This window comes from Thunnus albacares, chromosome 1 (genome assembly GCF_914725855.1).
Source record: "Thunnus albacares chromosome 1, fThuAlb1.1, whole genome shotgun sequence".
NCBI classification, from domain to species: Eukaryota; Metazoa; Chordata; class Actinopteri; order Scombriformes; family Scombridae; genus Thunnus; species Thunnus albacares.
Genome location: NC_058106.1, coordinates 25,267,263 through 25,290,128, shown reverse-complemented (window position 1 = coordinate 25,290,128; position 22,866 = coordinate 25,267,263). Strand labels below are relative to the sequence as shown.

Sequence of the window (22,866 nt, the reverse complement as noted above, 5' to 3'; positions counted from 1 at the left end):
AGGCTCTGGATACAATGAACTTAGAAATCGCTACACACAGATCCACTCTTCATCGTGTGTCCTGGTCTGACTCAAGTCAAGACTTTACGTACAGTAGTTCATCATAAACACACTGGGCATCTGTAAGAAGACTTGTGACATCACCAATGATATCATTAAGCAGATCATCAGATAAAGGCTCTGCTGAATGTGATAATGGCTTTTTTCAACTTGCATTTCTCTACCCTTCTCTGTTAGAGCTCTGGTTCTTTGACTCTGTCTTGTCTTGCTGGGATTCATCACCACCCACTTGACCTTCTTTAGGTCAGTCTTGGGATTTTGCACTATGCCTAACACTGTCTCTTACCTGAATTGTAGGCTCACTTGGCTCTGACATTTTCAATTCAATGCTTTAAATTGATCAAATTTTGTAAATACAAAATGTAAATAGTAAATTAAACCTCTGACTTTTAACACTTACTCCACTGTAAATGTCACTTAAATGTGCACTTAAACTTCACTTATTTCCGAAAACACACTTTTTTGAAATATAGAAAGTTCAATGAGAAAATGTATTTACTCTTTAACTTTGGCACCTTAAATGTGTCTATAAATGGCAAGTGTCAATTAAACTACAAACAAGTAAAAACATTTACCACATACACCACAGTAGTTATCATTCACAGTAAAAAGCCTTCTTCATAGACCACTCTTAACTTATTAGTTTCCAAGTTCTTTATGGCTTTGTCTTGAAAATGTTGCTCTTTAAAACTGTGTGTGTCTTCTTACTTCTGTATGTGCATGTATTGCACATGTTTTCGGCAGTCTGTCAGTCCTTTGATGACAGCTCTGTGCGCTGTAGACACGTCACGAAAAGCCGGTGGTCCTTTGAACATCGTCACTTACTTATGTGAGAGCAGCCCAGCCCGTAACTTTGAGCTGAGACTTCAAAACAATAATAGCCTACTATTGTACTAAATAAAATAATGTATAAATAACATGCAAGAAATATGTACAGATCAGGTTTACGTCAATATAGAACTATGTGGGAAATACAGCACTTTTAAAGGATAGTGTCCAAAGTTTGGGGAATGAAATGTAATTGAACACTTGGCTACTAAATGTGTCTTAAGCAGCTGTGTGTTGTTTCAACGTTAGTTAATGCACACACAAAGAGGTCACATGTGACTCAGAGTTGATACTTGTGGACTGTGATAATATGATCACCTGTGCAATACAATGCCACCAAGTACAACAGGGCACTAAAATTTGTAGTCTGAACACCCTAAATAGAGTTGGCATTTTTAAAACGACGGGCTCCCCTACCAGATTTTAAAATGCTTTTCTTTGACACAACTTTGACGTTTTTCCCCACAACATGCATTACATTCTTAGTAATCTCACTGATTTTAGCTTTTTTGTTAGTTTTGTCACCACAGTGTTTACATTCTTAACTAATTCAAACTCCAATGTAAAACTTTAACTAGAAATCTCCCACTGGAATTCACAGTGAATCAGTTTTTATTGCAAGTAGTTACTGCTGGACAACTCTATAGTCCTGTAGTAAACTCTTTTTATGCTGAAGCGTATTACCTTGTGCCAGCGAGGCTGATTCTTGCTTCAACTATATGAGGCTGTAATTGATGGTGTATTTCTTCTATTATATTGTAAGGTGTTTTTGTTATTTAGTCAGGATGTGGAGGAAGAGAAGGCAGCATAGAAAGAGCTGAGAAAAAACCCCAGAGCAGCACATATAAAGATATTGCAGGCAGCCGGCATCAGCATCCCCCTCTCTGGCTGAGTCTGGGGAAGTTGCTGCAGTGAGCACAGTGCATGATGACTGGCACAAATGATAACTTAAAGCAGCCCCTGGTACACCTCGAGCAGATGAGCTGGGAACTAAATGTACTTTATAGCTGTGTCAGCTCATATTGTGGAGGGTTGAAGGCTACGTCTGAGAGAGATTCCAGTTTGGAGTCTACACTCTACTTCTGTCTCCAGGGTGTCTAAGCTCAGCTCTGTAATAGAACAAGCCTTTTCTTCCAGTTTGCTAAGACTACTGGCATCCCCTGTCTGGGTAATGCCTCCCTAGCACACAACAGCAAAGAAAAAACAACAAGAAAACACTGTGAGAAGCAAGGATTACAACTGTTCAAATACTATAATATTTTTTAAAAAATGGTCATAATGCAAATTTGTATCAGCAAAACTGATATCATGATTCGTAATTTACTGTAGATAAAAATACACTCAGTTGACATGGAAAATTAAAATGACAGAACCAAGTGTCTGACTAGATAGTTCTGCAGAAAAACTCTTCTTCTGTACACTTGAAGAAAAGACAGCATGAAGGCACACAAAAACCCTTGCACATAAACAGTAATAGTACACACACGCATTTCCTATTGCTTTGAAAGGCTTAAGGCCACCATTCACATGTCAGACAGGCCTTGTGTCCATTTCCCTGCACAGACACAAGATGTTGGTGTGGGTGGAGGTGTTGGTATGACAGCATGTTACAGTGTTTTGACTCATAGTCCTTCATTTCTGCTGGGATCAACCATAAATCCCCAAATCATGCCCAGAGATAGTAGACTGGTTGGATTTGTCTCAGGAGCCACACTTGTGCCCCTGCAGGCCTCAGATTGAATCCTACAAGAGTTGTCACTGAAGTGCCTTACAGGACACCAACAATAATACTGTATGTTTGCCCTACAGGGTGATCAATAACCCTGTTTTTATCTGTAATTGTAGCACTGCACTTTGGTCATTCCTGTATTTCAGAAAATGGAATGGTGGTTAACCAAGTTGTGTCAAAATCCAATAAACAATGTATAAGAAAAAAAAGCAGGAAAGATTTAGCACTTTACTGGATTGTGTAATCACTGAAAATGCACATATTCACATAGATGGATCATCCTGAAATTTTCATCAAATTCAATCCACAGACAAAAATGTTTAAAATTCCATGACCTAAACAGGAAGTGGGAAAGCACAAAAACTGGAACTCTGGGGGTAACTGTGACTAGTCTTTGTAAAACTACTGTCAAAACTAAATCCCTGGGAGATGGAGCATGAAATCTGTTGCAGCTTGCATCCTCACCTGTGTGAAAACCCATGCTAAAAATCAGAGCAATAACAGAATTTTAAACACACAAAAACATTGTGTTTGTTACCATGTCCACTGCGAAAGCGTGTCCTCCTCTTCTCCTCTGACTTCATCCTGGCTTTGATATAACCCTGACACCTGTACATATGAACACATTTGCCAAAGATTAAGAATAATCTTTATCTCTACATTAACAACCACTGTACTTTTTCTTTACTTTCTTAATAATACCCCTCTCAGTGCTTTGTGCTTAACAACACACAGTGAATTTGTTGACATCATCAGCAAACAAGACATGCAACAGATTTACTGTCCTCATGACAAAAGGTAGGAAAGTGAACATTCATCCTGACAGGAAAAACTGCGAAAAAACTGTTTTAAGTAGACCTTTGCCACACAGTACCATTAGGCTTCTGCTTGTAATGCCACATCATCAATCTTTTGGTTTGCAAGATGTCTCTGCTGGAAAAACAGCCATTTTTCTCTTTTCTATAACCCAATTTTATTTCTCGCCTTTATGTAGATCATTTTATTTTCTTCCATTTTCCTACTTTTATCCTATTCACAGCCCCAAAAATTCAAGGCTTTCAAGGCTCAGTCTCCATAGAGAGGCACAACCAGGACAATTTGCATCCTCAATGTAAAAACCATGCTGAATAAAACCACCCTTTGAAAAAAGTCATCATAATATAAAAATGCACTATTACTTTGCAACTTTTCACTTTAGAAGTGTTTATTTATATAAAAGTAGTTTATAAGCCAATTTTATCAAAACCTCTTTATTGATATTTAGACTCTGTTGAACCAGGGTCAAAGAGAAAATTACAGCTAAAGTAAAGTTTCGTTCACATAGACTCTGTATTTTCCTATGTGACCCATTCCTGGCACAAGAGTAGACTGAAACACAACCATTTGTTGACTTGGAAGTGCCTGTAAAGCCAGTTTCTGACTTCTGATATTTTCAGAAGTTTGCAAATGGTGTAATCAAAGATGATCACTTCTGATCGTATCACAATTAGGTAAAAATCCAGACAAAGTATCCTCTGATTCTGGGTCATTTTTCACTGTTTATTAAGTGCCACTAATGACAAAACCCTGTGAACCAGAAGCCGACTGGAGACAAAAGTCTGAGCTAACCTGTGGAGGTTAATGGAATGGAGCAAACTGCTGGTACATGCATTACATGCTGAGTAATTAGGCAGAAAATTGGTTCAGCCATTTGGAAAATAAGAGAGTCTGCTTGGTGGCAAAATAGAGAGTCCATTAACAGACTTCTGGTTGTAGCGTTGACTCTGGGGATTATGAGAAGACAGGCAGAGAGGAATGCATGCGTGTGTGTGTGTGTGTGTGTGTGTGTGTGTGTGTGTGTGTGTGTGTGTGTGTGTGTGCGCGTCTTACCGTCCAGTGATGAGGAGGAAGAGGGTAAGGATGACCAGCAGGGAGAAGCCTCCAACTGATGCTGTGACGACTACTAGAACTTGACCCTGATCAGCGATATCAGGATCTGAGGAAAGTGAGAACGCATGGAAGAAAGCAGAGATACAAATCAGTAACTGCTCATATTAGCAACTGTCTCCCAAAGTTAAAAGCAGAGGCCTGACACCCTACCTGGTGATACAAAACTGTTGCAATTTACTGAACACAATGATTAAAGAAGTTACTTTCCATTTCAGTGTTGCTTATGCAGCTGAATTAAACCTCAATAATGTGATGAAAGTCATTCACTCATTATATAACATCCCTTGCTCAGGTTTCCCTTCTTAAACATATCTTAACAACGCAATCCAATTTAATCAATAGAAAGCAAATTAAAAATTCTTGTACAGTAATTGCTCTGCTTCTAACTCAGATTGCATTAAGGTAATCCAGATAAAACTGATTGAGATACACATGTTGAAGTTATTTCTATTTAGAATTGGACAATTCATCATGTTCACTAAAAGATTTGGCTGCACAGTTGGTTGCAGACAAATCTATTTAAAACTGCGATTTATTTTACTTTCCCATTGCTATGTTGGAAAGTTGAGTCACTTGTCATATATTAATATCTTACATACAAAAGCTAAAATGATATAAACTGTTCTGCACTTTTGCCTGTGGGCAAACAATGAAATATGCACATGAAAAATGTTTTCATAACAATAGTATAAGAACGTCTTGATGACAGCTCCTTATGACTCAAAGTAACAACTTAGGAACAAACTGATTTGTTCTTTGCTCTTTAACATGCTATTTGTACATTTTAAAAATAACAGTATCTCATTAATTGTTAAGTGTCTCTAAAAAAAACTAGTTAAACAGACACCAGAAAAATATTCCCTGATGTATAAGGACTGACATCTCAGTCTCTGTACATATGTAAATGCTTGATATACAAGACATCTGTTAAATGTAACATTTTTATTCAATAGTGCCATTTTTTGATGAGATGTTGAACATTTAACTTTTTAACATTGTTTTTAACAAACTCTTTTCTTCCAACCTAATTCCGATCAGTTGGTATAAAAAAAAGGTAAAAAAGGACGAAAGTAAAGAAACATAAGAAAACAAATAACAAAACAAAAAAAAAGGTGAAAATCTCTGCATTGATGTGGCATGAAACTGTGTGAGATTGTGTTTAGGTCGAATAAGGTGAGAGAGAATACAGCACGTACTGTGTGTGAAAGCCCATTCCAAGCATTTAAATAAACTTATGTCAGGAGCATCGGTATATGAGTGTACGGGATGTGAAGGTGGACATCTACATATTCATCACCTAAAATGTGTATCTTGTAGGAGGCTGTGCGTCTCTGCATATTTCAGGGTTAGAATCAGCAGAGCGTTATGTGTGCATGAAAACTGTAATAAGCACAACTGCACAGCCTGAATCAGGAACTTACAGAGCTTATAAACATTTAAAATAAATGGCTCATGCCTGAAGAAGCACTGATGAGTTTCACTGATCCATAGCAAAGAATGACCATAAAATGTCTCCAGGGATTTTATAGGGTTGTTGATCAACACCAGTGACTCCACAATGTCTGACTTTCTAGCTTTAAAAGTCCTCTCTGCTCTGATCTATTGTTTTAAAACTAAAACTTCATACCCACTGGGATTTCAGCACAAATCTAATTTCTGAAAAGATGACTGAATATCACTCCCATTCCTGCTTAAAGCACAGCCTAGTGCAAACACAAGCCAAGGCACAATTCCCTCATGCCCAACTCCTCCACAATCATACCCTCAGCTGCAGTAGCAAACTGAAAGTTGGGGCTATACGCTGTGTAGCCGGCAGTAGTGCGAGCGCGCACGTGGAAGACATAGACAGTCGAGGGTCTGAGGCCTGTTACTACCACACTGGGGTTTTTGGTCCGTGTTGATGAGTAGCTCAGCTGCTCTTGTTCCTAGAAATGTAGAAACAGATTGCCAGAGACGACAAACAAAAGCACATTGTAGGCAAGACAGAAAAACATGTTTTTGCATAAACCCATTGTCACAGCAACGTCTGAACAAAACACATCATTTTTATCCTATTAACTACCAGAACAGATGGTGAACAGAGTAGCGATAGCAATGAATTATGAATGCTCTACACTTACATTTGGGATTCTGTATGCTAACAATGCACATTGTTCTGTGGGCTGATTGTTCTTTACCGTGTATTTCATCACTTGCAGTGCATTTTAGAGCAAAAATAACTTTTCTAACTGATTATTATAATACAAATCACTATTGCCACTAAGCACTTATAGTCTATAGTCATTGTCATTGAAAAAAAAAGTTTAAAACTACTTTATTTAGTACAGAAAAATACATTACCTTCTCATAGTATTTGACTTCATAGTCCACTATGTCGGAGGGTGGCTGTTCCACTTCTGACCAGGAGAGGGCGATGCTGTTTTGAGAGGCCCAGTCCTTCCTGACTACACCCACCAGAGCCGGACCTGCGGATGCAGTCAAAGAGTGTTGGGATTTGAGTCAGCTGTGATTATAAACCTTAACTTCTACAATAATACAAACAGGTGTAGTTTGCAAAAAAATGTTTTCTGTTGTTTATTGACTTTTCTCAATAAATTGAAAAATTAGTCTAAATATTCTCTATAACATAAAACTAATAAATGTTAAAAGCTTTATAATTTTACTTTTAAGACAGACACAAAAAAGTGGATGACTTGACTCACTGACTAATTACTAGCTTCACTGCACATTTGTCAGAGAGTGAATCTTGACATATGAAGTAGAAAGACTGGGAGAAACAAGAGCAGGAAGAATGGTTGAAGTCTAAAGCCGAACTCTGCAACCCCTAGTCACCTGTCCGAGAAGCCCAAGGGACTGAGGCAGTGAGTGACTCCAGCCATTTATTGCTGTGGCCACTGAAGTGAACTCCAAAGTGAATCCACTGAGGAAGTGAACTCTAAAGTGAATCCACTGAGTTCAGAGACACTACTGCAAAACACATTTCAGAAGTGTCTTCAGCCATCACAAGAAAAACTTCAACAAAGTTTTAGAACACCAAACTGAAAAAAAAAGAAATAGAGCTTGAGGAAAGTGTCAGATGCTGTATATACCACTCACTGCTTAACAGAAGACAATCTGAAGTAAAACAACTTTTGAGTAATGGAACACCTTTTTGGAAGTTTCGACGAAAAATTGTTTCAGTATCACATGAAAACCCAAAGAGGATGGAGAGCCATTTTTACTGTCCAGTTTCAGTATGATGTGCAGCCTGTGAAAAACATTTTTGTTAACCACCAGACCTATAGCAGCTGTTTATCATGTTTGTCATTACTGCTGAATTTGGGAGAATATTTTACATGAGGATGCTGAGGAGACACAAAATAACCTTGCAGAGATTCAAATATTTACCATCAATTATTCATTGAGCCTTCGCTTGAAGAGAATATGATTGGGCAAACTAATAGATCCAGTCCCTCTGTTGTCGAGCGTGCTTTTCGGGAAATCATTGCTGGAATACAAATTCAGGCCTAGATTGATGTCTTAAACTGCCCTCATGCTCAGATAAGCAGATAACCTGATACACACAGAAGGCCACAGACTGGATGGGGCACTTCAGAAAATGTGACGTGCCACTGGATTAAGTCAGACTCACTGGATTGCAGATGCGACTTTCACATCTTGTCAAGAAGCCAAGATTTTCTAGCAGCAGCTCGGCCCAGACACAGCTTGTTTAAAAATAAAACAAACAAAATAAATAAATAAAAATAAAGGAGAGAGAAATGGTGCACATGGAAAGCAGAAGTTTGATGCTGACTCCTGCAAAAATGCACAGTCAAGGTGAGACATATTTAAATTTAAAGTGTGTCCAAATTTTACATTACAATGCACAGATTCAGAATCCTAATTCGGGTCTATTGCATTTTGTTATGCACTTAAAATTCTAAACTATGTCCTATCTGTGACTTTGAGACACACAAACATTATCATAGTTGTTATAATCAATATGACAACTCTGAGAAACTTGCCATGTAATTCCCTCTTTTACAGTTCTTAGGATCATAAAAGGAAACAAATACATCACTGTGTCAAAAAAAAAAATCATTAATAAATCATAACACACCCTTAACAGCATCATGCATCAATGGAATCTAGATCATTGGACTGTGTTGTCTGTTAAACAATTTGCAGAGCCAGATCACACATCTGCTGTCAGCCATATTATTCCAGTTAACATGTGCCCTTCCTATCCTGGTGACAAGTGGTGCCTGAGCTGCACAGACTGAGTGTCTGGAGATGTTGTGGGAATAACTCAAACCTTTCAGTCTGGCTGCCTGCTGCAGTCATTAATGGCAAACAGCAGACACACAAACAAAAATATAGAGCATGTTTTGACAGAAAACTATGGTGCAATAGTGCATAAGCAAGGACAGATTCCACTGAGTTACTTTGCAAATGTGTACCATACCTGAAATACTGGTTTCAGGCACTAAGTTTCAGTATATTAACGACTAATGTAGTTTTAGTGTTTTGGTGGTCAGCCTACATGAGCAAAAAGCATCCATCATTACAAAACTTTCAATATTAAACATGTTTAGCGTTACACCTGCAATAACTAATAATTATTTGGCCACTTGGGGGCAGCTGTGGACAAAACCACGTACATATCATCATCTTTTTAAGTTGATATAGCTAACTTTTTAGCAAACAATAGCCTATTTTTTTGGCCTCTCTTTTAATGTAATGCACCGTTTTTTGTTTTTGTTTTTGTTTGCCTCCTTTTATTCTATGCATGTATTCCTGTTTAATGTTCTTAATGTCTCTCATTTGATTTTTTTATCTTTTCAATGTGAAGCACTTTGAGCTGCATTTTTATTGTATGAAAGGTGCTATACAAATAAAGTTATTATTATTATTATTATTATTATTATTATTATTATTATTATTATTATTATTATTATTATTATTATTATTATTATTATTATTATTATTTACACATCCAGCAGTTACAGAAAAAAATTAGAATTCATTTGGAGTTGTGTTTGTGGTAACATGCCAAATGTAAGTCCGGTATTTACTCTCCTTTTAGCTCTTTTTTTGGTCTACAAAATATCTAACTCTTTGGCTTCTGAATGCTTCACTATATTCATCAGCTAGTCACTAACTTTGTCTGCCATTTGGTGCTGGACAGGTAGTATGTAGAGTGTTTTAAGAGCAGTAAAGTTGCAAAAAAGGCCAGAAAACCAAGACAATGAGCAATAAGACACTATATCGTAAAGTTAATCAAGCTTTTAGGAACTCACGAGTTGGTAGATAATTCTCTGTTAGTCACTGTAGTTTGTCACTACAAGGGGCTCCTTTCACGTTACACATGATCCATTGTTATTATTATAAAATATTGAATATATCTGCTTTAAGCAAATCTTTTAGTGCATTCCTACATGTGAAATATCCCAAAAAGCCCAAAGCATTTCAGATATATGTGATCTATGTCCAAAGCCATCATCCAAATTCATAGTTTATGCTATAACCCTAAATAAAACCAAAATAAAGAGGCAGAGTGTTGAGAGGCAGAGAAATATATTTAGCTTTCCAGTGTACAAATGCCAATGTATGCAAGTAAAGGCATATCCAAAACAGCAGTGCCAACATCAGCTAATCTGAAGAGGAACAGCTTTGACATAGGCTATATGTAAAGTATAACTATGTGAGACCAGCTTAAATGTCTAGCCTAAATCAGGTCCAAAGTCAAATTCTGTCACTCTGTAATCTATTATCAGAGAAATTTGCATGTGTGTTATGGCTTAATATTAATTTTGATTTCAAACCATTAAAGGATTCATTTCATTGAATCTTTAAAACCATGCATGAAAAGACACTAAATTTAAATAAATAAGTACATTTGTGATGATAATATGTGCTTGTGATTTTAATGAATTTGTTAGAACTTATCTTCACAAGAATTACACACGTAAAATTAGCAATTTTGATGTTTTTCAGTTGGCATCAGTGTGTCCAGCGGATAAATATGCATACCCCACTTAGAGGATAACAGTGTTAGAGAAAGTCACATTACTAGAGGGGATTTCTGTTTGCAGCATACTGTATAATGTTATGTATCTATCACCATGCATGAGTATCACTGTGCTTCCATCTGTCTCAGTTTTACATTTTTTATGCATGGACATTTTTACAAAGTGAGAAAACTCTTATGCAAGGAGCTATTTTAGGTTCAGGATAAATCAATCCATTGGTTAGACACCTACTGCCATGGATGAGTATATACTCTAACAGATACAGGAAGGACAGAGGGGAAGAGGAGAGAGAAGGAATGAGCAGGGAGAGCTGTAAAGAAGTCCCATGAGATTGCATCTCCCTAGCATCTGAGCATATAAATAGAAGTCAGCCTTATTCCCAGAGCAAGGAAGATGAAAACAGAAAAGAACCCACTGGAGAAAAGGGGAAAAGAGCAAAGTAAAAGAGAGAAAACCTCTTGAATAAGGACACCACACAACAGTGGGAAATGTTCACACGTGGATTAAGCATGTGCAAACTTTGTGTGACTCTTGTTAATTTAGCAACAATCCAGAGAAAGACTCTGGGTGCATCCCAAGATATTGCACTTTGTTTTTCTGTGACATGTCTGCTTGCAAAACAGCAAACTGTGCCATACAGTCTACATTTGGATTTGGTGGAGTTTTTCTAGTGATATTGGGCACATCTCAAGTCTCTTAATTTATGTCTCCTCGCTCCTCGCCTGAACTGGAAGTTGTTCCTGATGCGCCATTTTGACAGCCGTCCCAAAACTCTGGGTGCATCCACGTTTCCCTCACTTGTGTCTTTTCCTTGCATCTTAGTCCCTCCCACCGTGGATGCAAGGAGAGATGCAAGGAAACCAAGCGAGGAGAGAGGAAACAAGGAAATTTGTTTTAAGAGACATGAGATGTCCTCTCCTCTGAAGCGTCATGTGAAGCGACGTCCGTTTCTGATAATGGCAACAGCTGATCACAGCTGGATCAGCTGTCAGTTGGCTTTAACAGCTGTAGAAACCATTTCTACTCGCAGAATGCATTTATACTATTTATTGATCATTTCCATCTGTATTTTTTGATAATCCTGATAGTGAATTCATCATTCAATAACCCAGAATATGATCAAGGTGTCTGAGCACTGGAAAATATTTATTTGGCTAAATGTTTCAGGGCAAATGGAAATGATGTAACTCATATCAAATCCGACGCTCAGGAATTTTAAGCCTCACATGTGACTGAATGGAAATGACGATAAATGATGTAAAATATAAATGTGTTTAACTGTTATTATGGATAAAGTTAAAGTCAGGAAGAGTCTATCTGTCAGCAAGAAACAGTTTAATGGAGGAAATAACATCATGAGAAAAAATCTTTCTAATAAATGAAGAAAGTTGTTTATGGTTCTTTTGTTGATCAGACCGACAATTAACAGATTTTTAACTATATGATGAATATATAAATAAACATAAAACTTGGGAATGATACACTTAAATTTAATCTGTAATCTGTCTCCACTTCGGTGCAATGTCGGATCAATAACTGATATCCAATAAGGGGGTGTGTCGGCCAGTAAAAGACTTCCGTGAAGTCTGCTCTGATGTTTCCTCGCTCCTCAGAGATCCCTCCTCGCTCCTCCAAGCAAAATAAGAGACTTGGGACGTTCGTCAAAATGGCGCATCAGGAACAACTTCCGGTTCAGGCGAGGAGCAAGGAGCCATAAAATAAGAGACTTGAGACGTACCCCCAGAGACTTGGGACGGCTGTCAAAATAGCACATCAGGAAAAACTTCCGGTTCAGGCGAGGAGCGAGGAGACATAAATTAAGAGACTTGAGATGTACCCAATATCATTAAAAAAACTCCTCCAAATCCAAATGTAGACTGTATGGCACAGTTTGCTGTTTTGCAAGCAGACATGGCACAGAAAAACAAAGTGCAATTTCTGTCTTACATTGTGAGTCATCTTCAGAGAACACCAAGCCAAAATCAAGTGCTAACAAAAAACGCCTACCATCTTAATGCCACTGGCTATACAGGTACACTTATGCATGTAATGTGACTTCAGCTAAGACTAAAACTGACTAACTGCATGTCACAACCCGACTTAAGGCTGGACAAAGGAGGGGAGACCACACATGAGTTATAACTAAAAATAGATTTATTATACATAACTTAAAGATAAATGAAACTAAACACACGATGACCCAACTCTGCCCACCAAGCTCCTGCAGGCAGAGGACAAAGTGTCTGTCCAGAGAGGGTCGTCACACTGCACTTTCTGGGCTATGAGGTTTGTTATAACTACCATCAAAACTCAACATCACAATTTATTAATAATTACTTATCTTATTCCACAAACTAGCTTGATTAAAATTAGGAAAATTTGTACCTCAGTGACTATGTGAAGCAGTGTGTAAACGATTGCAGAGTTTGGAATGAATTGAGAGTCATCGTGGACAACTCTGCAGGGAATTAAGCAACTATTAGATTTCGGCTCTTTCAGCAAAGTTCAATGCATCATTAAATCTCACATTTTGCCAATTATTTGATTTGATTAGATAGGTAATTCAGTTCATTTTGGTTCTTCCAAGCTCTACAAGTATAAAAATGAATCTGATACTACCAAAAAAAAAACCACATGTAAACTTGACATGTGTACTTTTTAATCCAAGGTTTACACACAACAAAGGCTCATCAATCAATATGTTCAATGTCTTCTAGGACACAATCTGTCATTTTCTATCTTACACAAGGATTACTTTTAACACAGAGTGAGTCTGTCTTTGTGGGAGCACGTTCTTCTACTGTGCAGCTAAAACCTTACACAAATTTGCACTGATTTCTGTGTGCCTCTTCACAGAGCACTGCAGTGAACTTTGTGGGAGGAATCTTGGTTGGGTAATGCTCTGCTGAGCAATAACTTCAGTATATTTTGAGCAGAGTACAGCTCACTGTTCATAAACACAGAGATCATCTTGCTCACACTGCTCTGCTTTGCTGCTTTGAGAGGTGTTACGACAACAGCTGACCTTCATCAGCTTCAACAAGCAGGAAACCTGCATTCTGCTATACAGAGTAAAATTAAGAGTTGAGGAGAGTGTGCAGATATTGCACAGTTCCTACAGCGACAAAGCTGAAAGATAATTCTAGTGTATCATGTTTTTGAATGAAATAAACACTCCTCTCTGTTTAAAGGCAAAGAAATCATACATCTTGCAGCATTTTAACTCATCAAGGTTAGACAAGCACACAGACAATAGGGAAGAGAAAATTATTAGTAATTCTGATTAATATGTTTAGCATAATTAAAAGCACAATGAGGCATTAATATGCAATTTATAAACAGATAGCATGTCAACAGAAAATAAATCGTCCCCCCTCCTTCACAGTGCAAAATCCAGTTAATTGCTAATTCTGCTTTTGATTGGCTATTATTCCACCATTGGCATAATATCACTATCAATTATATGACTCACCTCACAGCACTGGCTATGTGCCGTCCACTTAACAGAAGTTTAGACAAGCTATCAGTCAGAATCATTGGCAGATCATTCTCTTTGAGGTGCATTCCTTGACAATTTGCCTATCCCCTCCATCAGCCAAGACATTAAGTCCCAACTCGTTCAACCTCTCTCCTTAGATGAAGTAACCCAGGTCATCAAGTCTATGCAGAGTGGCCAGTCCCCAGGACCCAATGGGTTCTCTACTGAGTCTTTTAAAACCTTCTCAAACATTCTGGCGAAACCCATGCTTGGCGTGTTTAATGAAGCCCTTAAAACTGGTATACTGCCTCATTCCCTCCGTCAAGCCACTATCATTTTGATTCTCAAGAAAGACAAACACAGCTTCATTTTTTGGCTTTGCCCTAAATTATTTACCTCTCTACCTCTACCTCTTATCTTTGACTCTATTTCTAAAGTATTAAAAACAACCATTGACCCTTCTCCCCTCATCTCTTTGGCCTCTCACCCCAAAACACTCCACTCTCTAATCCCCAGAAGGATGCCCTGGTCTTCACCACCCTAATTGCCAGACAGTTGATTCTTATGGGCTGGAAATCTACTCAACCACCTTCCCATGTACACTGGATGAGAGATTTAATGAGCTGCTTGCATCTTGAAAAGATTAGATATGCACAACAAAACAAGGCAGAGAAATTTCATTCTACTTGGGATCCATTTATTTCTCTCTTCTCTGTCAGCACTGGCAAGCTCACTCCTTTACTGACTCCCCAAGTCTAAGTCACTCTTGACTACCCTAAACATAACCAACAAACTTAAACCAACCTCATACCAATATTCAGAGATATCACTTTTTCTTTCCCCCTTTATCCCCTTTATTTTTTCCCTAGTCTTTATGTGTGTGTTTTTTATGTATGGTTTATGTGTATGCATTTTTTTCTGTTGTAATAGTGCCTAATTTAGTTGTTGCTGTCAGGGTAGTGGTATTGTTATATGTTTAATCTTTATTAACGACTGTCATCTTCTATTTTTTTCATTTGCATGAAAATAATAAAAACAAAGTTAAAAAAAAAGAAGTTTAGACAAGTACGAACTGCAGATCCTGAGCCATAGAAACTAATAGGCTGCAACTACTAACAATTTTAGAATAAACAAGTAAACAGCTTGCACACTGCAGGGCTCCAATGTCCACTTATTATTTATTGCACCAAGGTGACGTTTTATGCAGGCTGGAGTCTGATGAAGTGCAGTGGTACTCAAAACATCACCTTTGTGCGATAAATAATAACACCTTTGTGCAATAAATAATAAGTGGACATTGGAGCTCTGCAGTGTGCAAGCTGTTTATTTGTTTATTTCTACATTTGCTCACTTTCAGCCCAGCACCTGCCCCCTTTGGTTTGGATGTGCGTGCGTACTCCTATCTTGTAACTACTAACAATTTGCCATTGCCTAGGCTCATGATGATGCCTTCAATTTGCTTGTTTTGTCCGACCAACAGTCCAGAATCTTAAGATATTCAATTGAATATTATTTATGTCAAAGAAAAACAGCAAATGCTCACATTTAAGAAGCTGGAACCAGAGAATTTTTGTATGTTTGCTTGAAAAATGATTTCTTGATAATCAAAATAATTGATTATGATATAATTGATTATGCTGAATTTCTGTCAATCGACTAATCCACTAATCGTTGCACTTCTAGAAGCTAACTTGATTCAAACAGTCTGAATGGTGAAATCATGCAGTATGCAAACTTAAAAAATACTTTTATCGTCATCCCCCACATAAAATGTGCAGGACAGTTATATAACTGCAAACAAGGGATCATAATGATTCTATCCTCTATCAAATGAATGTAACTCACTGTACTCTCACTAATGGATTTCGCTAGATCTATCTATTGTACAATTCTATAAGGACACTCAGTCAATGAAAAGGGAAAAGGAAGCGGTAAAACAAGAAAAAAAAACGTATGTGTATGTTTGTGTGGGAGAGAGGAAAACAGAGAGGGCATAGAGGGAAGAGCTGTAGTGACTAACAGAGCAAGGCTGTAGGTGGAATATGGGCGAAGCAAATGTGTGCGCAAAAATCACACGTGTATAAATTCGTTTGACTGTTTATTTGCATGCAAGCCTGGCTGTGTGTGTATACAGCATGTCTACTGAGGAAAGGCAGTTTGACAAGTTAATCCACTCTAAACACCCTGGGAACATCCCCACAGGCTGCTTCTCCTCCTCTACAGAGATTATTTTGCATTCCGACTTCCTCCCATCAGTCTTAGCTGCCTTTGCTGGAGAGATGGGTATGAAGTGACACATATACACCTGTCATCTGGTTTCCATGGTATGATGACAGTCTATCAGTATAAGATTTCCTTTCTAAAAATAATACTTGAACACAATATTTCTACTGTATACTCGGGGAAACTTAGGAGAAATTACATGAGATAGAGCATTATTAAAGAGCATTATGAATGTTATATGATAATTGCGAACAGTTTTTATTCACATATTGTCTGAAATGAGTCAAACCTTAACACAACTAAATCCTTCCACAGATCCAATGAAGTGCAAAATAGTTTGATGGAGGGCAATAAAGCATAATAATACAGTGATATTTATGAATTGGACGGAAGCCTTTTCATATTCTGAATACTTGACATTAAATGTGAAATGACTCCACTCCAGTCTTGGCTCCACTTAAACAGTCGACTCCATTAGCGCTGCTTTGCCAATGCAACCCAATTTCACCAATTTTCCAGTCCAGTTTAAAAACAGCACATAGCGTCATTCTGATCAAGACACCACAAGGCAAAGACTTTAGAATCCACATTTGCAGTCTTCAAGCGACTTTTGTTCCTTCCATCTACTGAATAAGTAATAGTCATCTGTAATTCTACATATTGCCTGTAACTGCTGAACAAGCTTTCAAACAGCATAACATATGTCTTGTTGTCTCCAAAACTGAAGCGAAAACTATGTCACATGATATGTAAATAGTTTGCACTTCACAAATATGTTTATCACCCTACTGTTACGTGAGGGTCCGATATGTGGTGGTTGGATCACTCTGAATGAAACAGCAGGATTGAGATGGATAGCTTTCTTATGCAGCACTTTACTGTCCTCCACACTTCATCAGCTTCACAACACTTCCTTGTTTCTAACTCACATGTGGCCATTGGTCAATGAACCAATCAGAGGCTAGAAGGAATTTGACTGAGGTAAACCACAGAGGTAGATTCAGGAGATTATTAAAACTGTTTTAAAAATGCTGATGTAAATATTTAAACATGAAAATATGTAAATAATAACCATGTAAACATAAATATGTAAATAGTTAACTCTGTAAACTATGTAAATATATTTCTAGCAAATGAACTCAAATATATGAATTTATTTAACTTACACTACCACTGAACTACCTCAGTTTCCCAGCATGACCAAAAATGTTGAATACAAATGGTAAACTGTGACAATCTTTGCTAATACAATTATGGCTACCTATTGCACACAGGGAGGAACCAACACAGATATAGCCACAATTCCATATCTTCACATATGAGCCTCAGATTAGTCTTGTCTTAGTCTTGTTCTCATTAGAATTTTATCTCAACACTGGTTTCCTGCACAGGCTGAAAGGGGAGAAAATGTGCACATTCTTACATCCCAGTATAATTTATTAATTCACTCTCCTCCCTTCTTTCATTTTATCCTTCCTCCATCAATTATTCCATCAATATTCTTGCCCTGAGAATATAAGGTTCAGATTTCTGTGGCTGAACTTCATGTTTTCTAATTCAGGCCTAAGACAAAACAGCCTTAGGACTGCTAGCTGTAGTTGACCTCAGGTCAGCTGGGCTCTACTAATTAAGACTAGGTTCAGGTCGTAGTGGTTCTGTCAGCTATTCAAGGGTCAGAAATGTGTTTCACCTATTGACACATTAAGCTGGACGGAGAGACAAAGACTGTGGAAAATGACACAGGGTGCTTGGGAAGGCAAATCTAGCTGCAGAATAAATAAATTCCCATCTGTTACTATAGCAGAAATATGCACAAGCCTAAGTATTCATGAGCTATGAATCAGGTATTATGTAACTATAGTACATATGCATATGTCAAGCATAAGCATGTAAATTTAATTCATAATTAAGAGCCAAATGTGGCTAGTTGAAAGTTAACCCTGAACAACCTGTATAGCGAAAGGAAAACAAATGGAATAAATAAACTCAAATTAGCCAATTTAGGAATCATTATCTGAGCATTGACAGGAACTTGTCCTTCACATCAAGTCCACAGATACTCCAACCAATACCCCAAAAGGTACATTGTTGATGCAGGAACAACAGAACAAGAGAGGCAGACAATTTTTCCACGTAATTTTTCATTTGTGGAGTAAAACTCTTTGTAGTTTTTGTAACCTCCTAGTTTTTAAACAATTTTTTTTTATCAGTTTTGCTTGGCTCCCTGCTATCTCAAGGGTTCGACAGGCCCACTGGGAAAATTCCCACCATTCCAGATGGCTTTTTTGCCCAGGCCAGCAAGATCAAAATGATGAATGTATCGCAATACTTTGGAACTAACTATGTAGTATTTCATGCCTGTGAAATATTTTTTACATTCATTTATGTTAAAAATAAATGTATGGCCCTAATTGTTTACATTATTAACTAATCATCACAGGTCCCAGCAGCCTGAGTGGGTGTGTTTCAATGGCTATATTTGTCTTATCAACCAAAGCTATTCAACTTACAATTAACTAAAGAAAGGAAATCACTCATAACAATCAATTATCCTCATTATTGGAAATTAGTTTTACATGAATCAATTAATTGATTACTCAAATAATGGTTTCTGCAAAATTAATAAGTGATGGTACATCTTAACCAAGTCTACATCAGTCTGATTGTCATCATCACCACATTTAAATTTAAAGACAGTTAAAAAAAAAAAAAACAAACAGAATTCAAAAGTTGCGCTGATAAAGTGAACAAGAGCTCTGCAACTCACCAGCTTGGTGTGTATTGACAGTAACATTGGCCAGTGAGCGTGCAGCCACGCCGAGCCCAGAGACGCCATTCACCGCCTCCACGTGGAAGGTGTAGTTGGCGTGCATTGCAAAATCTAGTATTGCCACAGAGGTACCAGTCAGACCGAGTGGCCGTGGGATGAATCGCAGGTCTGGCTCACATGGCTCACATCGCGTCACACCACTGTCGCCATCACTTCCATCACAGCGCTGGCACAGGATGTTGTAAGTGATGTCCTTTCTGCCTCCTGTGTCGCTCGGAGGCATCCACTGCAAGAAGAGAGCCGTGTCATTGATCAATGAGACCAGGTTCCTTGGAGCTGTCGGAGGCCCTGAAGAGACAGAAAAAGGATTTAGAGAGAGACACTTCCTTTTTGAAACAATTATTCCAACACGAAACAATTATCCTTGTACAAACAAAGCAGAATACATATAGAGATCCCCGATTGAATATAAGAATGGATAAGACACATAATCAGTGGTGCCATCTCAGACAATGTAGACCTCTTGGGAGAGTTTAGATTGTCTAGAGTTTATCAAAAATGATGAAATGAGCAGAAATAGGATCAATTTTTTGCATTGTACTGCACAAATCTTAACAGATTTGTATGTAAGTATGAAAGCAGTAGCAGTGAGTATAACAGTGAGGTGCAGAAGAGCTCCTCGGATCACATCACTCATATGACCTTGAGCATGAAGCGACAGTGGGCATATGATTACTAAAACTGGACAGTTAAAGGCCCTTAAGCAACAGCTGAGCATATTCTGAATCTGTACTATGTGTGTAGGAAGGTGTGTAGGTGGTTTGGCTTCCAAAGAATCCTGCAGTTTTATTCCAACATCCTATGTGTCAGTTTCCATGGATAGAAATGTCACAGTTCTAATTTTTTTTTTTCCTATTTCCATAAATCTGATCTGGCAAAGTAATCAGGGCTGAAGTTGTGACTGTCTTTGAATGACTTGTGCTTGTGTGTGTAAGTGTGTGGGCGGTAAGCTTTCGAAGTGCCCTCAGTGATCTATCCCAGCAGGCTATGTGTCAATTTTATGGATACATTTGTAAGATTTGTTTTATATGCATGTTAAAAACACATCATGACATTTTTTTTTGATAACTGAGATATGGATGCCAACACTTGAATGAAGTCATATACAGATGGATGACAAATTAGAGGAACAATCTGAATAAATGTGTGGAGAAACATAACAAATTCAGATGCTTCCACACAGGTGCACTGCATGGAACAAGTTGTTAAGCAATTAACATCCAATCATGCCCTGTGGCATGTATAAAAATGTTGAGCAGGCCAAGTTTTGGCCAATTGAACACCTATGGGAGATTTTGGACCGATGTTTTAGACAGCGCTCTCCAGCACCATCATTAAAACACCAAATGAGGGAATATTTTTTGGAAGAATGGTGTTCATCCCTCCAGTAGAGTTCAGAGACTTGTAGAATCAATGCCAAGGTGCATTGAAGCTGTTCTGGTGCAACATGGTGGCCCATAACCTTACTAAAACACTTTATGTTGGTTTTCTCTTTAATTTGTCACCCATCTATCTAAATTCAGCTCAATCATACTGATAAAATTAAAAAAAAAACAACAACAAAAGGGAGCAGATGGAGGGAGAAAAGACTGATACAGATTACATGCAGACAGACAAGAATGTTCCTGTTGAGAGAGAAAATACATAAATTCTACTAACTTGTGCAAGCCATGGTGGAGGGGTCTTTGATGGCCCTGTAGAAGCCTTTGTCACAGTGACAGATGGTGGCAGCCTGGTCATGGCTGGAGCTATGTGGTGGACACTTGGAGCATTTAGTGTTCCCAGCATATGCCTTGAAGAAGCCAGGCTTACAAGCTGGAGAAAGAGACAGGTGGAAGAGGAAGCTAGTTACACAAGGTTAATCTTCTTCATGCAATAGTATTTCCACCAGCACACATACATTTAATTCAAAGCTCCAGCTGCTTCTCTCCTCACCTGTGGTCTGACCCTGTTTCCCGAGGTACTATGGATCACTGTCACTTCTTTATTAGCAAGCACGCACCTTATTCCAAGCATGCAAATGGCACCTGTAATGCCATTTTTCTGAATAAAGAATCGCAAACTCACATTACAAACAGTTCATAATCCAACTAATAAAGCTAGCAAGCTAGAGAGCTAATAAGACACAACATGTAACCAAGTTTGGAATTACTGGAGGGTATATTCCCCCTCTTTAGGCAGAGGTTAGCTACATACTTGTGCATCTTTGCAGATGTGGACGATGCACTCCATTACTGGGAATATTTCCCTTTAACTAGATGAACTCCAACTACTACTGAGGAAGAAAAGAGACTTTTTTTCATCTTCCATTTTGTACTTCACGGAAACCTGACTGTGTGAATTGATACCGGACTGCAGCTGGCAGGCTTCCATCTGTTCAGACCAGATCATGACACAGACCTATCTGGCAAAACGAAAGGTGGAGGTATCTGTTTTTATACTAACAGTGGCTGGTATAAAGATGTGACAGTATTTCTGCAGTACTATTCTCCTGTTATGGAAACTCTTTTCATCAACTGTAAACTCAGGAGGCGCAGCACATGCTCGTCAACCAGATACTATGTGTGGAGTTGACAAATGCAAACTCTTTTGTTATTGTCCTTGGAAACAAAGGGAATTTCAGCCATGAACTCCCTAAATACCATCAGCTGATTATATGCCCGACCAGAGAAGGGGAACACTTTAGATCACTGTTACACTACAGTCAACAGTGTATATCACACTGTCCCATGCGCTGCATTGGGTCACTGTGACCATGCCATAGTAGGCCCGGGCCTCTCCACAACTGCTCACCTCTGAGGCCCCCTTGGTGCGGACAAAACAACTTGGAGCTCAACGTTCTAAAGATAGTGGAGATGGTTGTGGATTTCAGAGGGAACGCAGCTCCACCCACCCCCGTCACCTTGTGTGACTCCTGTCGACACTGTGAAATCCTTCTGCTTCCTGGGAACCATCATTAGCCAGGACCTCAAGTGGAAGCAGAACATCAGCTCCCTCACCAAGAAGGCTCAGCAGAGGATTTACTTCCTGTGGCAGCTGAAGATGGTCAACCTGCCAAAGTCAGTGATGGCGCACTTCTACACCACCATCATTGAGTCCATCCTCACCTCCTCCATCACCATCTGGTACGCTGCTGCAACTGCCAAGAACAAGGGCAGACTGCAGCGTATCATCTGCTGTGCTGAAAAGGTGGTCGGCTGCAATCTGCCGTCCCCCCAGTAGATCATGGCCGACCCCGCCCACCCTGTATATAAACTTTTTGAAACGCTCCCCTCCGGCAAGAGGCTGGGGTCTGTCAAGACCAAAAAATCACGTCACAAAAATAATTTCTTCCCATTTGCAGCCGGCCTCGTCAACAAGGCTTGGGACCCCCACTGACAGGGACTCTACCCCCCCAATGGACATTACATGTTATATTAATGTAACACCCCATAATCTCATATTTGCACATCTTTGATCTTTATCTAACATGGTATTATAGTATAATTATTATTGTTATCATTATTATTATTATTATATTTTTTTATCGTTACGTACCACAATGACACCAAGGCAAATTCCTTGTATGTGCAAACCTACTTGGCAATAAACCTGATTCAGATGTTGTATTGTTTCTAATGCAGGTTAAAAAAAAAACAAGCTATTAACATACAAATAATGTATTATAAAAATGCAATTATAGCCTGCTTACAGTCTAAAACCTCCATCCACTTACTATATGGTCCATTCTGCTGACCTAAGAATTCTTCGGTTTTCCAGCCATACCCCGGTTTACTTT

The 22,866-nt window shown here is 38.4% G+C and overlaps 1 protein-coding gene across 1 annotated transcript in view; it reads right to left on the bottom strand.

The window, feature by feature from the left end:
• Positions 1-22,866, bottom strand: part of epha6 (eph receptor A6) — a 64,711-nt gene that overhangs the window by 5,273 nt on the left and 36,572 nt on the right. The window contains exons 7-12 of the mRNA XM_044351838.1: positions 20,748-20,903; positions 19,026-19,376; positions 6,887-7,011; positions 6,309-6,471; positions 4,487-4,592; positions 3,156-3,226 (exon numbers count right to left, since the gene is read on the bottom strand). Of these exons, the coding sequence (XP_044207773.1) occupies positions 3,156-3,226; positions 4,487-4,592; positions 6,309-6,471; positions 6,887-7,011; positions 19,026-19,376; positions 20,748-20,903 (972 nt within the window). The remainder of the gene's footprint in view (positions 1-3,155; positions 3,227-4,486; positions 4,593-6,308; positions 6,472-6,886; positions 7,012-19,025; positions 19,377-20,747; positions 20,904-22,866) is intronic.